The sequence below is a fragment of the Solanum stenotomum genome, chromosome 3 (assembly GCF_019186545.1).
Source record: "Solanum stenotomum isolate F172 chromosome 3, ASM1918654v1, whole genome shotgun sequence".
Lineage (NCBI taxonomy): Eukaryota > Viridiplantae > Streptophyta > Magnoliopsida > Solanales > Solanaceae > Solanum > Solanum stenotomum.
Genome location: NC_064284.1, coordinates 8,168,883 through 8,185,534, shown reverse-complemented (window position 1 = coordinate 8,185,534; position 16,652 = coordinate 8,168,883). Strand labels below are relative to the sequence as shown.

Genomic DNA, 16,652 nt, shown 5'->3' with positions numbered 1-16,652 from the left:
AAATTTATACTTCAATCAGTCAATACATAAAATCATAATAATTCAATATAGAATAGGGATCACATCATCAAAATTATATTCAAAATAAATGTTCAAATTCAGTTATCAATTGTATTTGTATTCAAAATAGCTATGTTCAAATTCAGTTATTTACTGTATTTGTATTCTAATAATCCAATACATAATATCATCAAATTTGTATCCAAACTAATTTGTATTCCGATTATTCAATATACAATATCACAATAAATTTGTATTTCAATAAAATTTCAAAAATCTACTCTCATGCTGCATCACCACTAATTTTGATGAATTCTTTGAGATAATACCAGATCGATTATATCTTGAAGAACAAATGTGATTTTTCGATTGTATATTTCAATTAGCTTCTTTGACCAATCCTCGATTTTGTGTTTTGTAGGAACACCGATGATGAATTGCTTCAATTTTGTAGTTCAAAATTGCTTCCAGATCTATCAACAATTTTGAATTTTCCAGGAAAAATGATGATGAACAGATGCAATTTTGAATTTTAACGATGATGCACATAAGTTTGATCGTTATGCAATTTTGTATTTTTAAGGAAAGAAGGATGATGAACTTTTTTTTTACAACAGATTCATGACTCTTGACAAATAAAAATAAAAATTCTTACAGGAGATTTATCCATAAACGATGATCAATCGACTTGACTTCTACGAAGAATGAGGATTATCAATGGAGAATCAAAAATCGATAATGGAGTTTGAATAACAATCAATTAATTCAAAATTTTGTTATCCAACGAAAAGTGGGGCAAATCAACAAAAACTTAAATTCATTGGAGTTATTCGAAGATGGATATTGAAAATATGCAGAACAATGGTGAAAGACGTTTGAAAGAACAAGAGAGAGATGGCACTTCGTATTTTTCCAATTGTACCTGATTAGAGATTTAAGCGATTTTTACTTTTTTTTTGAAATATTTTCTCCCATGATTTTCTCCATTATGTTGTTAAAGATTTGTACTCTTTCAAATTAAATAAATACAAAAGTCAGCCTTAGCAAATCAAAATATTGACATTTTAAATAAATATTGAAAGTGTTGACAAGGGATCCTATTAAATGTCAATATTTTGATTTGCTAAGGCTGACTTTTGTATTTATTTAATTTGAAAGAATACAAATCTTTAACAACATAGTGGAGAAAATCATGGGATAAAATATTTCAAAAAAAGTAAAAATCGTAGCAAAAATATTGTTGTTTTGAAAATTTTCCCCTTCTGTATTCCCAAACCCAAAAAAAAAATTAGAAAAATTTGTAAATAGCTCTATAACGTTCATGTTTGCAAAAACAATAAGATTTTCACTACAAGAAAAAGTGTGGATTACTTGGGGATTTTTCTATGGATTGTATATAAAAATTGTTTCCTGCGGATTTTCCTACCAAAGAGAATCCGATGGAAAAACCTTCCTAGGTAATTATTTCATGCGAATTTCAAAATCCCCAAGTAATTTACCTAGGGATTTATATTTTGCAGATAAATTACTTGCGATTTTTCTTGCAAAAAATATTAAAAATATCCCAATTTGTTTTTGGTAAATATTAACAAAATAGGATTTTTCTTACCGTTTTTTTCACAAACAAAGTCACATGAAATTATTCTAATAAATTTTTAAGAAATTTCTTTTACGTAAATATTAATCATTACCTCCTCATTAATTATTTAGTTTATTTAACCTCATACACTTCTTATTGGTTAACTAACTATACTTAATATCATTGTCAGCCCATACACATTATACCTCTTCTTGATTACCTATATTTAATACCATTGTCCCCACTCATATTAAATGGTTAACTTAATCCCAACCCAATACCTAGTAGTGCCCACCCCATACATAATTGTTCAATTCTCCCAATGTTCGTAGTCGTAACATTATATATACTAAATTATTATGCTCTTCCATCGATGTGGTACAAGAAGTACCAAAGACATTACATTAGTTTTTGGTAATCTTCTTTGATTTGATTAATTTTTAAAGCTAAATTTAATTAAATTAATTGAATATTAAAAATATAATTTTTAATATTCATAAATTACACAAAAAGAATTATAAAGTCATTCCATATTAATATGGTGATGGAATATATCTTAAAATATTGGCTAAATTTTATGTGATTGAACTCTTAAAAAATGAAACATGAAAATTATTTATATATTTAAAATAAATCACTACCACACAACATATCATGAAATTTTTGCGCCTACACTTTCTATGAGATAATATCCATAACTAAGCATATTAAACGCATGCAAAATTTAAATTATTCGTACAAAAGTCTTATAAATAAATAATTAAAAATATAAATATGTTTATAAGTTTAATGTACAAGAAAGCTATAATCAATAATTAATAGTATATCCTATTATGTATGTGTGGTATTTATAATTTAAATAGAAAGTAAATATTTAATAATAAAATTCATTTTGTCATGTCATTATTATTTATTACATTACTATAATTATAATTTTCTTAAACATGTTTTTAAGAAAATTATACTTATTAGTAAATCTCCAAATAAAAGGAGTTTTTAGGTAATTTTTTATCTCAAATACATTTTGAAACCATTCATGTCAACAAACTAGTTTCCTTGAGAATCTTTTGTTGATTCCACATGTCCATCAATTAATTAAATACTTTGTTTTATTTTATTTTATTTTATGTTTATTTAATCTTCGATTCTACCATTTTCCTATTCAAATCAGTTTTACTTATTTTATTACTGTCCTTTTATATAATTTGTTAAATGTAATAATAAATTATCTCATTAATATTTTTAATTGAATTAATAAAAGATTTCAAATAATATAAATTTAAAGGTAAGTATGGAAGGATCACTAAATCTATAGCTAGTAAAATTTCAAGTTATAAAAATCCTACGTAAATCCCCAAGAAACAATTTCCATCTTAATTCATAGCAACATAATCCCTCAATATTTTCCTAAGTAATTAATTTCGTAGGTAAATCCCCAGGAAAAAGTTCCTAGCTAAATCAACAGCAAATAATCCCCAAATATTTTCCCAAGTAATAAATTTCGTAGGTAAATCGCCAAGAATAAGTCCCTAGCTAAATCCGCATCAAATAATCCCCAAATAAATTTCCAGGTAACAAAATCCCACATAAATTTCCACCAAAATATCTGCATGTAAATCCGTAGGATAGATTATCTAGAGATTTTTCTATGAATAAAAAAAGGTTTTTTAAAATATATATATTTTTCCATGTATCTGCGGATTTACCCAGAGATAGTGTACCCATCGATATATTTCCCCAGGTGATGTCGCAAGTACAAATTTTGTTCAATATGACGCCAAATTAACATGTAGAATTTGTTGGGAAAATACAATTCGCTAATNCTTTTATATAATTTGTTAAATGTAATAATAAATTATCTCATTAATATTTTTAATTGAATTAATAAAAGATTTCAAATAATATAAATTTAAAGGTAAGTATGGAAGGATCACTAAATCTATAGCTAGTAAAATTTCTAGAAAAAATTTCAAGTTATAAAAATCCTACGTAAATCCCCAAGAAACAATTTCCATCTTAATTCATAGCGACATAATCCCTCAATATTTCCCTAAGTAATTAATTTCGTAGGTAAATCCCCAGGAAAAAGTTCCTAGCTAAATCAGCAGCAAATAATCCCCAAATATTTTCGCAAGTAATAAATTTCGTAGGTAAATACCCAAGAATAAGTCCCTATCTAAATTCGCATCAAATAATCCCCAAATAAAATTTCAGGTAATAAAACTCCACATAAATTTCCACCAAAATATCTGCATGTAAATCCGTAGGATAGATTATCTAGAGATTTTTCTATGAATAAAAAAAGGTTTTTTAAAATATATATATTTTTCCATGTATCTGCGAATTTACCTAGAGATAGTGTACCCGTCAATATATTTCCCCAGGTGATGTTGCAAGTACAAATTTTGAGCAATATGACGCCAAATTAACCTGTAGAATTTGTTGGGAAAATACAATTCGCTAATAATATATCTTAATATTGAGGAATTTAAAATATTCGCAAGAAAATCTACATCTATTTCCTGCGAAATTTATCCCTAGGTAAGATCTCCATTAATTAACTGTTTTCTTGTAGTGTTTATTGTAGAATTTTGATTTTAAAACGTAGCAAGTATATGTATTCATGTATGCGTCTGAAAATTGTGTGAACATAATAATATTTGATTGTCATTGTGCGTTATATATGTGTGTAGTCGACTGAATATATGTGGCAAACTGTGTGTATAAGAAATAACGTCTATGGTTTTTAGATACACATGCATATATCAATGTATATTATATACATATGCTAGAAAATAATATAATCTAACTATGTTATATAAAAAAAAAATTAAAATACTACTATAAAAATAATATGTAGGCCGAAATTGCTAATTTGGAAAATTTCCAAAAAAGAATATGGAAAACTTTAGGCCGGTCTATATTTCCATAATTAAATGGTCCGGAATGATGTCTTACTGTTAACGGCCTAAGAGTAGGACTGGCACCTAACAGATACATGTTAGCAACTTCTATGGGTCAAGTTCACAAATGGTCCGGTTTGAACTTTTTTCTTGGTCCGGTTTGAACTTTTTTTTAAAAAAAAATCGTTTTTGAGCAGATATTTAAGATATCTTAAGATAGTGAATTTGCTCCATTAATCAAAAGTAAAGTTAGAATTTAGGTATGACATTTTAAGATAGTATTCATGATCAATTAATCGACCAGCATTATAGGGAAATATTAAAACTTAGGTATGCTGCCTATTAGGCATATGTTCTATGTTTCGTCCATAAAACAAAGCTTAGATATTTCAAGACAATGAACTAGTTCAATTGATTATAAATTCTGCCTTATAGAGTAATGTTAAAACATAAATTCTTTCAAATGAATTTTTTCAAGTTAAAAACATTTTAAAACAAATTCACTAGAAAGGATAAAAATTAAAGTCGTATAATATGCTGCAATTTACTTCCAAACAGAAATTAGTAAGGCCCAAAAGAGAGGTGCATGTGCATAATTTTAGAAGTCTTATGTTATAGTCGAAGATAATTCAAGTAGGGTAGCCAACTTATATAAGTAGGGTGGTCTCATGTTAAAGTCATATATAGTGAACATAAGTAGGGTGGTTAATGGTTTCGTTCGATCGGTTTTTTAAATTTGTATGATTAAAATTAGACTTTTCAATATAATTTCAATCATCTTGATTTTTTTTCGATAGCACTATCATTTGGTTAACTTTTAATTTATTTCTTAAAACATCATAGGTTCAATCTTTTGGGTCAATTTAAAGAATGGATCATCAATTTTATGACTTAACCCACACAAATATCGAACTGACATGTGTAAGATCGTTGAAGGACATTTGTGAATAGTTCTCTTGGAGTCAGTAGCAATAGTTGAAAACAACTGATTTCTCTGTGGGAAACAATTTGAGTGCATTTTTATTGTTGTCGCCAGCTCAATTCGTAATAAATTGTATTGAATTCAATTAAATGTTGATGAAAAAAAAAAACAATAACTCTGTAGCTCTATTTGAAACTTAGAACATATGCCTAATAGGCAGCATAGAAGAATTTGCACCTATTTGAAAATTGTATTTTCGATAATGAAACAAGATGAGATATAATTTGATCATTATGAGCAAATTCAAAACCTTTATAGATAAATTCAATTATCAATTCGGGGCGGATAGATGGAGTATGGGACTTATGAAACAATATTATTCTAAAATAGGGATTAGGGACAAATCTCAAAAGGAACAAATTTTGTTCTCTTTTGTTGGGTGAAAAGCAAGTAATGGGGTACAATTACGTTGATAATTCAACTTATTAGGAATAAATGTAGGCCTATTGTTTTTATTTTTATGTGAAAAATCTTTAAATCTTTATTTGCTTAACTTTCAATTCACTTCTAAACATCAAATAAAATGTGAACCACGTGTCCTCCAAAATCATTCTTCTTGTTTCGAGAGAGTGAGAGGCGGCGCGTAATATGAGTGTAATAAGAGCATCCGTCGACAAAAGGATCACCCTAAGATGATCATTTCGTGGCTACTGAGAACGAATGATCGAGACTAGTCTAATAAGTTACTAGCCTAGTGCTACTCCTCCACAGAAGACTTGCTAGAATAGCTATCACCCTTTCTCTTGACTTTCCTTTTCCAAAAAAATCCCACGTATGAAGCTCAACTCATAATTGGAGAATTCGTAGGTTCAATTTCTACTGGATGCACACCAGTGGGACCCTCCAATAAGTCTATTGGAATTGGCTCTGTATCAATGGTACCTAAAAAAAAATTGTTCTTCAGAAACCACATTTTAGCACCTTTTTTTCGTTATTAAGCATCTCTATACATGCAAAGCTTGAAAAAGAAATATATTCAGAATCTGAAACTTGAAAGTCATGATCGATTCGCATGTCATTTCTTCGTAATAAAAAAGTTGTTTATCGATGGATATCATAACCCCGACATCACAGCCCAAATAGGTGATTGTAATTTGATGATGGCTTTTCATAAAATAAAAAAGTAATTTGAAAGGTATTGTATCATTTTAAAACTTTGAATTATATAACTTAAATCTTCATATTTATTAATAAGATTTTTGACAACAAAATTCAACATATTGTATTACAACAAATAACTAACATATCTTAATATAAATAAATATTAGGAAATTATAAACTATAAGCATAAAAATAAAATATATGTTTTAATTTAGTGACAGAATATGTTATTGACAATATTTTAAAGTTGCATTGTTTGGTATTTCTGGTAAAATTATTTAGATTAATTTATGCACTGCCGCATATTCCGTGTTAATTTTTTTATATATAATTATAGTTTACTATAATAGTACTAAATTCATTTATGATAATATGCTAAGAATAGAGTGTGAACGATATACCAAACTTATGCAAAATTATGATTTCAATGATAATTCTACTTATTTGATTATAATATGGGCAATGAAACAAGTGCAAAGAGTATGAATTAAAACGTGAATGTGAGGTTACTTATCTTTCTCACTCATGAATATCATTTCGTCTCTTTGCGTGACAATTCGAAAGCACATTGTTACTCTTTCCGCAAAGAGAAACTCAAAGTTGGCTCAGAATTATGACATGACTTACTTAATAATCATGTCATGGAAAAGCGGAGCGGGATTTTCTATTAGATAAGAGTTGAATCAACAAGTATAGCTATTTTTTTTTTGCACGTCAAAGTTGTAATAAAATGAACAAGGCAATTAAGTTACAAAAGTTTCATTAATTCTTTTCCTTTTCATTTCTCTAATATAAAATTTTCACTAACTAAACATTGAATTGCAAGAGAAATTGGTGGGAGTTTGGAAGATAAATATAGTTTCTTGATAACTGGTTTTTTTGGATGCGTGGACACTTTTTTGTCTTCTTTTTGTGTTTGCTTCATTCATTTCCATTTTGTTTAGTCGTTCACTTCTAATTGTAACACAAGTATCTTGATTGAATCGAAGGATTAGTTATAATTTATAAGTTCCAAATAACAAACATGATATCTAGCTACTAGAAGTAACACAATTCCCCACTGCACGTGCTGTTTTTTCAGAATAACGTCATTTAGATAGTTGTGATAGTTTCTTGTTGATGAATGACGACGAGTTAAAAAAATAAACTAGCATATTAACTAGTAATACATGATTCAATATCGATATAAATTGACAATATTATATTTTTTTCAGGTTTTTTCTCTGTCTTTTTTAATGTAGTATCTGAGGTGATGAGACTTCCGTGGTTGGGATGGTTGTTTTTGCTTTGGGTTTGTTATGCTTGAGTGAGTTGAACTGAAATTAAAGAGATTAAAATGGCTGAATAAAAAAAGTATAACTTACATAAATTCCATAGTGTAAGACTTAAATTACATCTTACCCCTACTCTTTTCTATTTTACAAAAATCCCTTAAAATATCAGTCATCCCGATACATAAGTTTCATCCGGAGACATTAATTGTGACACATTATAAATCTTGATTGTTGCGCTTAATATGGAATATTAATGTAAAATTGATTTTCTTTCCCCCAAATTCACGCATAACTGATTTCTTTCCCACAAATCACGTAGAACTGATTGATATCAATCCATTCCAATCTGTAACAGCTTCACAAATTTCAAAAAATAAAATTTTCATCTTCTCTGACAATTCGAAATCTTGAATCTCAAACCAACCATTGTAGATGATTGGACAAACGATTCAGGATTTCGAATCATCAATTCGAAATCAGTTGTGGACGTTGTGGTCATTATTGTGTTTTGATGTGAATACATAGAAGGTAACTAATCTACATATGTTTGTTTGTTTGGCATTGAGTTCCAAAAGAATATTTGCTGGGAAATTCTTGTGGCTGGCCCTAAGCAAAGACATTAAAGCAGGATAAGTTGGGCTTAGATTAATTACTAAAATTGACATGCAAATTACTGTAAATGAATGGAGTATAAGCGCCACCAGTATAGCAGATGGAAGGTTCGCGAGCTTTGAGTTGTCATGTGAATTAATGTGTAAAGATGGCTGTTAATTACTTAGGACTTCTGTCTTGTATTTTGTTATGATAAAAAAGGTAAGAGATTAGTTGTTATGTATTGTAAATTATTATTTTTCAAATTTTGATAAATAAAATCGTCATACATTGCTATTTTCAGAGGTATTTCGTGAGTTGGTTATTGATAAATTGGTATATATATAGTATTGTAATGTATCATGGTTATAGTTTTGTTTTGTCGTTTTGATGTGAATATGTAAATCATGATACATTATTATTAAACGACGCTCATGTATTGTAATTTGTATCTATGGATTATGATGTGGTNATAGTATTGTAATGCATCATGGTTATAGTTTTGTTTTGTCGTTTTGATGTGAATATGTAAATCATGATACATTAATATTAAACAACGCTCGTGTATTGTAATTTGTATCTATGGATTATGATGTGGTCATTATTGTGTAACTGAATGTGATTTGTATAAAAGTGTATCATCATAATAGATTGTATATGATACATGTAACAAAATGAATTAACAATTGAGATGGATCAGATACGTTTTGAATATCAAGTGTATGTATCATGAATTTGTATAAATGTATATCAGTCTTCTTGGATTACTTGTTTTGATCAATAAAAATGTGGATGATACATTAATATATATATATATATATATATATATATATATATATATATATAGATAAAAAAATCAATCTTGAATTTTTGTGAATGATTGTATCATTAGTTATTGTAATGTATCTGGTACATGTTGTAAGATGGTTACAAAATTATGTTGTTATGTGTTAGTTTGTTGTTACATAGGTATCGCTTTGAAAATTTAAAAAAAAACGTATTTCATATAATGTATCATTGAATTTTTTAAAGTTTACAGGTTGTTCCATGTCGTCTAAGTTTAATTTTTCAGTTTATGATGCTGGGAGAAGATACATTGTTTGCCTTAAGTGAAAAATATGTAATTGTGGTAAATTTCAACTAGACGAGATACCTTGTGGACGTTGTGGACAAGAAGGACACAATCGAAGAACTTGTATTTTGTTCCTCAAAGAGGAGTGAAACAGATTTTCAGAGCAACTACAAAATGTTTTGATTGTGTATCATGACCAAACTATATTGTATATGATACAAAATTATGAATATAACAGTCCATTCAACAATATGAACTTTATACTTGATATATCCATAAGATCTATTTACACAAAAAATTTTAGAACTGAGCTGTAACCATCAAATTTACGTTATGATACATAATTTGCACTACAAAGTATCTTAATTGTTGATAATAATGTATCTGATACAAAAAGCTTATGAATAAAAAGAATTAAGTTATCAATTAGATACATGAATGAATCAACAACTAACTGCAACTAAGTGTCCAATGTATCAGCATGAATAAATCAGCAACTAACTACAACTAAGTTATCCAGTATATACATGAATGAAAAAATAAAAAAATTGTAAAAACAAAAAAACTGAAAAAAAAACAATAATGGAGAATACGAAAAGTATCTATTTAGTGATTTGAATTTGATTGATTGGAGAGAGAATCCTTTTTAAATTCAAATTGAGATGAAAATTGTAATTGATAAGATTGTGGAGTGAAATGAAAGAGAGATTCAAGGAGTGAAAAAAGGAAGGGATAAGTGGGTTAAGGCTGGGATACTTATGTATCCGGTTGACTTAGAATTGAGGAAAAATAAGGAATTTTGGAAATATTTTGAAATGGTAGGGAATAATAAAAATTATGGAAAATAAAGGTGTGTATATAGGTAATTTTTCCATAAAAAAATCAGGTTGGACCATGATTCGTTCAAATTTATTTTGGGCTCAAATAGACTAAAATTGGGTTGGGTTCTGACCCACATAATTTCAAGAATTTTAACATATCACTATTTAACTTCTGTAGCCACAATTTAAATTTTAATCAAGATAATAAAAATAACAAGTTCTTAATTTTAAAGTGCATAATTATCAAACATATATCAGTCAAATAAACATATATTTAAGCTAAGATACTCACTCAACATGTATTCTAAGAAGAAAAAAATACAATTTAATTTCTTTGGATTATTTTAATTTCAGAAAAGTAAGATTCTAATTTACAAATGGGAAAAATGAATAAATAAATTCTAAAAAATATAACATAGATGATAATTCATACTTTCAATAAAGATATATATTAAACCAATACAGTCTTAAAAGTAGCAATAATTGAAAGCAGCTGATAAGAAACAATAGTTTTTGAAATTTTAATTCAAACTTGTGTATTTAGACCTTCTTTTGTTTCTTTAATTCTAGACACTTAAAATGTTGCATTGTATTAATTCATCTACACCAGAAGATTTATCAACTCATATAGAACACAAAGAAATAATGTGTTCTTAAAAAGGCATATATACGAGTAACTTGCAATGAAAGAAAGAGGACTTTCTTCCTTTAATAATATATTACATGACATTATTAAGAATTAAAAGAGGAAATACAGAAACAGTGGTATCAGATGGAAAAAATGCATTCTTTTTCGAATAGACTAAAAAGAAAAATAATAGAAATAAATTAATATAAAGGGAGTATTACCTGACTTCGAGATAGATTGCAGTTTTAAATTTTAATTGTCTTGGGTATTCAATACCCTTGCATATATTAGTATAGTAATTTGAGTGACTTCGGAAAAGAATCTTAATTGAGAGATCATCTGAAATATTATCTCACATAATTAAATATTGTTAATTTCAACATATCACGTTACGATTATAGTCAGATTTTGACCGCTAGCTAACGGATTGCTAAAATTTCAGCTATAAATACTAAAATAGATCCTGGCGGTTCATCGAGATTTCTGGCAAGTCTTGACGATTTTGTTATAAATTCCAGCAATTGCAGATTTTGTTATTTTTGCACCACCAAAAAACAATTAAACGGTTATATTGAAAGATCTTATTCGTGCAAATTACTCAACAATAATTGCGGTGAGTTAGGCCCAAATAATTAATTGACGAATGACGACAACAACAATATGATCTAAGCTAGCATTGGAACTCTGGAAAAAAAAGCTTTTGAAGTGCTGTAAAATCTATTTTTGAAATTTGAAGTTCTTTAAGAAATTGAAGTTTCGTGATGGAAGTTGAATTTTTTTGAAAAAACTGATCTAATTTCAATTTTCATGAACAAATACTAATGTTTTCAAAAATCCAGTCGATCATTTTTCTTTCTCCAAACTCAGTGAGAACTTGGTTTTCTCTGATTTTGGGCCTATTTTACTGAGAAATGGAGGTTTGTAGTAGTCGACTTGACATGAATTTTGGACAATAGTGAGAGTTTGACATAGTCATGTGTAATTGCCTTGGTACCCAATGTACACAGTCAGATCTTGCAGATACATATGGCTCGATGCTATGATGAAAGCAAGTCAGAGGAGCCATGTTGGTACACCATTGAATAAGTCTCAGAAAGGGTAATCCCTTCCCTATAATACCAAACAAATCAGCCATCCGCCCACTTCCGATGAACAAAATATCGTAGCAATATAGACTTATGTGGGTCAAATATTGAATCCTCTGGAACCATCACCAATACACAGAAAAAATCACGAACACTAAAACGCATAAACTGCTCGTTTTTTCTTTCTCGCGAATGGGGGAGTAAAGAAATGGATATACTAAACATAACAGGATAGCAATTTGTTGTTTTACTTTTTCGTCAACAAGAATTGATCAGGAAACTATTACAACTATCTGTCACATTGGGATACACTAGATCTTACTCTAAGACAACTACGGGGTTACGAAGCAAAAAAAATAAAAATATTAAGTGTGAAGAGATACAGGTTAGAGGGGAATTAAACTGAGACTAATTTGTTAGAAGATAGCATTTTCATCCCATGAATCAACAGCAGCAGCTAGTCCCTCCTTGTGTCACATTTGGCTTGGTTAGTGGATATCGACATTCATCATTTCATTCTCTCTGCTTATGTCCAATATTCTTCAAGAAAATTGTTCAACAACTCTTGTGGCAAGCACAGCATCTTCCATCTCGTTGCTCAAAGTTAATTGAGCTTGTGCTGGATGAGTTTCCAGTTGATCCTTTGCTTTGCTGCTAAAACAAAAGGACAAACATGTCAGATAATAAGGATTTGTGAATATGGGCGTCCTAGTTTTGACACAACTTATAGTAGTAGTCGGTATAACTTATACTAGTAGTATCAGTGTGATGTTTACGATATGTTGAAACTGCAGCAGCAAGTACTGCTTCATACACTTGATAATGGAACGAAAAATTAAAGGATGAATCAACTACTAATAAGTTCTCTGTGTATAAGAGAGTGACGGAACCAGGTTTTTCGCTAAGGGATTTGAAATAGGAAGACAATATCTAATATCCACTATATATAATTTAACCCCCTTTCCATATCCACATTTTTTAGAACAAAAGATTTCTTGGAAGTAGCAGATTCATACCTTATTCTTGCAGGACTTGATGATTGCAGTCAACAACTCGTCCCCTGCTAGTTTCCTCACTTGCTGAATCAAGTCTCGTCTTGTGATCTTTCTCCCCTGTTAACAGAACTAGATATGAACAACTGTACTTGAAATTTTTTTTTATATACACGGCAAAAATAGAGAGTTCAAGCGCATACCTTATGATCATTATGATATTTCGTAATCAATTTGACAGTCTGAGGCGGCAAGAATTTCGATAGAGCAGAAATCAGTGCAGGAAATGTAATCCAAGGTGATTTTGGATTCTGAACAGGAACTGTATTCCTTTGAGACTCTGCAGAAATTAGAACAAGAATTAACAATCTAGCACAGTCCTCTAAAACATTCCAATTCTCTCAAGGCACTGCTTAAGTGTTCACCTTTAGCATGTGAGCTGACTCTGAAACTGACCATAAATTCTGGGAAAACGTAACTGTTCATGTGAGTACTCCACACGATATACTTTCTAGGAGAAGATAAATTATCAACCCCTGTATCATATTCCTCAGAACTCGGATGGCACTGTCCTGATCCAAGATGAACAACTTCAGTTTTTCCCAGTATCACACGACAAAGCAATAGATGCCTTACTCCATTTTTATCAGGAACAGCAGCTTGCAGACTGCAAAAAAATCATGAATCAGTTAAGAATGAAAAAAATCATAATCTAGAACAGACGAATTAAAGACGAGGGTAAATTTAAGTACCAATCGTGTGAATTATCATCCGGAGAAAGGCATATGGCTTGAGAGTAAGCTCCATTGTTTGATGAATGAGAAAATCCATGTGAAAATGTATTGTTAATCTCATCTTTCGAAGCTCCAAACCAAGCATACTTCACATTAGCATTCCCACCGCACTTCTTCTCCACCGCTTTAGAGAAAATAAGAAACGATTGAAGCTTCGCTTGCTTGATAAAACTAGAGCAAGTCTCCTTATGAATTGCCGTAATTTCCGTCGATAATCCAAAACAACCCAAACCCGATAGCAACTTGTTAATTATAATACCATATATCTTATCGCCTTCATCAATTCTCATCAAACCAGAACTTCTCTCTTCATGTACCGAACCAACAACCGAACTCTCGGAATCGGAAACTTCTGGATCTTGCACGTCATCGGCGCTTGAGCTTGTAGATTCGGTAAATTGATTTCCAAATCCTGAATGAGCCATAAACTTGTGATGCGGTGAGTACCGTTGAACTGCTGCTGCTGCTTCCTCACGCAGAAAGGAGAAGAACTGAGGCTTCACAAAGTTCTCCATTGCAGAATAATCCGAACAAGTAACTAAAAATTATTCGAATCTAACAAGTGTTCGATCAATTTCCGTAGAGAATTTGATTCTTATTGAATACAAATTCAAGGTAGCTAAGAAAAGAAGAGAATATTCACAATGAAAAAAAAAAAATCAAAACGAATCAATACTTGCTTAGAAGAACAAAAAAGCACATTGTAGAATGGAATCTCAATAATTGTGAACTGTAAACCCAAAAAAACTGGAGAATTAACCAAATCAATGAAGAATTATTTGTAAGTTTGATAACTTGGATGAAAAGAATGAATAGAATGGAAGAAATAGGGAATTAATAGCCAACGGATAACACCGCCACAAGTTTACTGCTTGCTTGCTTTCTTTCAAGTGGGCGGTGAAGTTGGTTTTCTTCTTTTTTTTTATGTATATAGCACTCAGTTTTCATGAGCCGACGGATTTGTTTACTTGCGTGGGAAGGCGTGTGAGTTGGCGGTTTAAAAGGGTTCGTTGAATTTATTTTGGTTAATTTGCAATTTTGACCTTATTACTTAAATGGGTTTCGTGTAGGATTTGGTGAAGTAAACGTTTCTTAATAACGTGTGCAACTACATGGACGTATCGTATTTGGTCAATATTTATGTATTTTTTGCAATTTGGATATTTATTCTTACTCAAGTCTATTTAGATTTTGCTTTGGGAGGAAGTTTTTATTTATTGCTATTATTCTAGGTAGGTCGGTTTATGCTTTTTTTTTCTTCGTTTCCAAAATCCAATGATAGAATACTGTATTGTATTTCACATGGGGCAGATTAATTATTGGTCTTTATGATTATTTTGAAAGGGTATTGCAGTCTACTAGAACTTACTTTCTTTTTTTTAATTAACACTGACAAAATCAACATGCACACACTGTTTTGAGGACAAGTTCTATCATCTATGAGTTCATTTAGGAGCAGGACCATATAAATAAATTTATCTTCTTGGCTATTTAGGGTTGTTAGTTAGCTGGATAAGATTTATGCTATTTATGATTCCAAATAATTAATAAATGTATAAATTATGAGAGTTTTTAAAATTATTTTATGTCGAATAAAAGGTGGAATAATTAAAATTAAGGGTAATGATAAATGTTTAGAAAATTTGGCCAGAAATTTAAAAAATCTATAATAACTTTTTTATTTTAAAATAAACTGATCTTTTTTTCATTTTTGAATTAAAAAGTATTAAATTTAAAAGGGTAAAAATGTTCAAAAAAGAAAAATAACATAGATAAAATATCATTCTGGCAAAATTCTCTAGCCAAAATTATTTTTCCATAAGTAAAAATGTATGTATAAAATCACTCGACACTACTTGAATAACAAATTTGAACACTACCTTTGCTTTGGATTTTTCTATTGAACCTGCAACATTTTCAAAATCCTGAGTTAGACCCAATGAAAAGGATGGTATATCATCAAACTTTTTGTCATGAAATTGTATACCACTGGTTATTTTTTGTCGATGGAGTTTGAACATCCATTGAATTTGTGAAATAACTATAAGATTAAGGATTTGAAATGAAAGTTCATGAAAAAACTTGAAAATTTGTATAAAAACTACAAAAAATAAAATAAATATAAAATTGATTTACACACATTTTTGGCAATTACCTGAAATTGTGATGTACAATCGGGAGAGTAATGGTGAAAATTCAGAATTCACAATGGCATGGGTAAGAGATTTTAGGAGAAATTTAAGTGGAGAGAGAAATGATGTTCTTTAATTTGTATAAAAATATATCTTCCATTTTTATTTATATTTGATACAAATTCACGGATCCCATCCAAATAGAAAGATTGGCGAAATATTAGCTGCGAAATAAAATTAGGAAAAATTATAGAAATCCCACCTTTTAGTTTACTTATTATCATTATTCCCTATAAGTTTTACAAATCTCCAAAATTCCTCATTTTCGCGCATCAGATTAGTATATAAGCGCTTATATTATTGTATCTCGCGTATCATATTAAATGTATCAACGCTAATATTATTGTATCTCGCGTATCATATTAATGTATCAACGCTTATATTATTGTATTTCGCGCATATATCAGCGCTTATATTATTGTATCTCGCGCATCGGATTAATGTATCAGCGCTTATCCGTTTGAGGGATTTTTGTAATTATAAACTTTTAAGGAATAAATTGTAATTTTGCCTTAAAGTATGTGATTTCTGTAATTTGCTCATAAAATTAATCTAAACAATAACTATAGCATTTAATATGAATTAATTATTTGCTATTCTACACAATTTTTACAATAAAAAGAGAATATCAACATCTA

The 16,652-nt window shown here is 29.4% G+C and overlaps 1 protein-coding gene across 2 annotated transcripts; it reads right to left on the bottom strand.

The window, feature by feature from the left end:
- Positions 1 to 12,373: 12,373 nt before the first annotated feature.
- On the bottom strand, positions 12,374 to 14,714 carry LOC125860454 (probable inactive poly [ADP-ribose] polymerase SRO5). 2 transcript variants are annotated; one of them, XM_049540412.1, is made up of 5 exons: positions 13,781 to 14,714; positions 13,454 to 13,695; positions 13,232 to 13,368; positions 13,053 to 13,148; positions 12,374 to 12,690 (listed from the first exon to the last, which is right to left on the bottom strand). In XM_049540412.1, exons 1-5 carry the CDS (start codon positions 14,335 to 14,337, stop codon positions 12,592 to 12,594), a joined length of 1,131 nt encoding a protein of 376 aa, XP_049396369.1. In that variant the 5' UTR covers positions 14,338 to 14,714; the 3' UTR covers positions 12,374 to 12,591. The 2 variants fall into 2 exon arrangements, with proteins under 2 accessions (XP_049396369.1, XP_049396371.1); XM_049540414.1 differs by having other exon boundaries at positions 12,374 to 12,687.
- Positions 14,715 to 16,652: the final 1,938 nt, after the last annotated feature.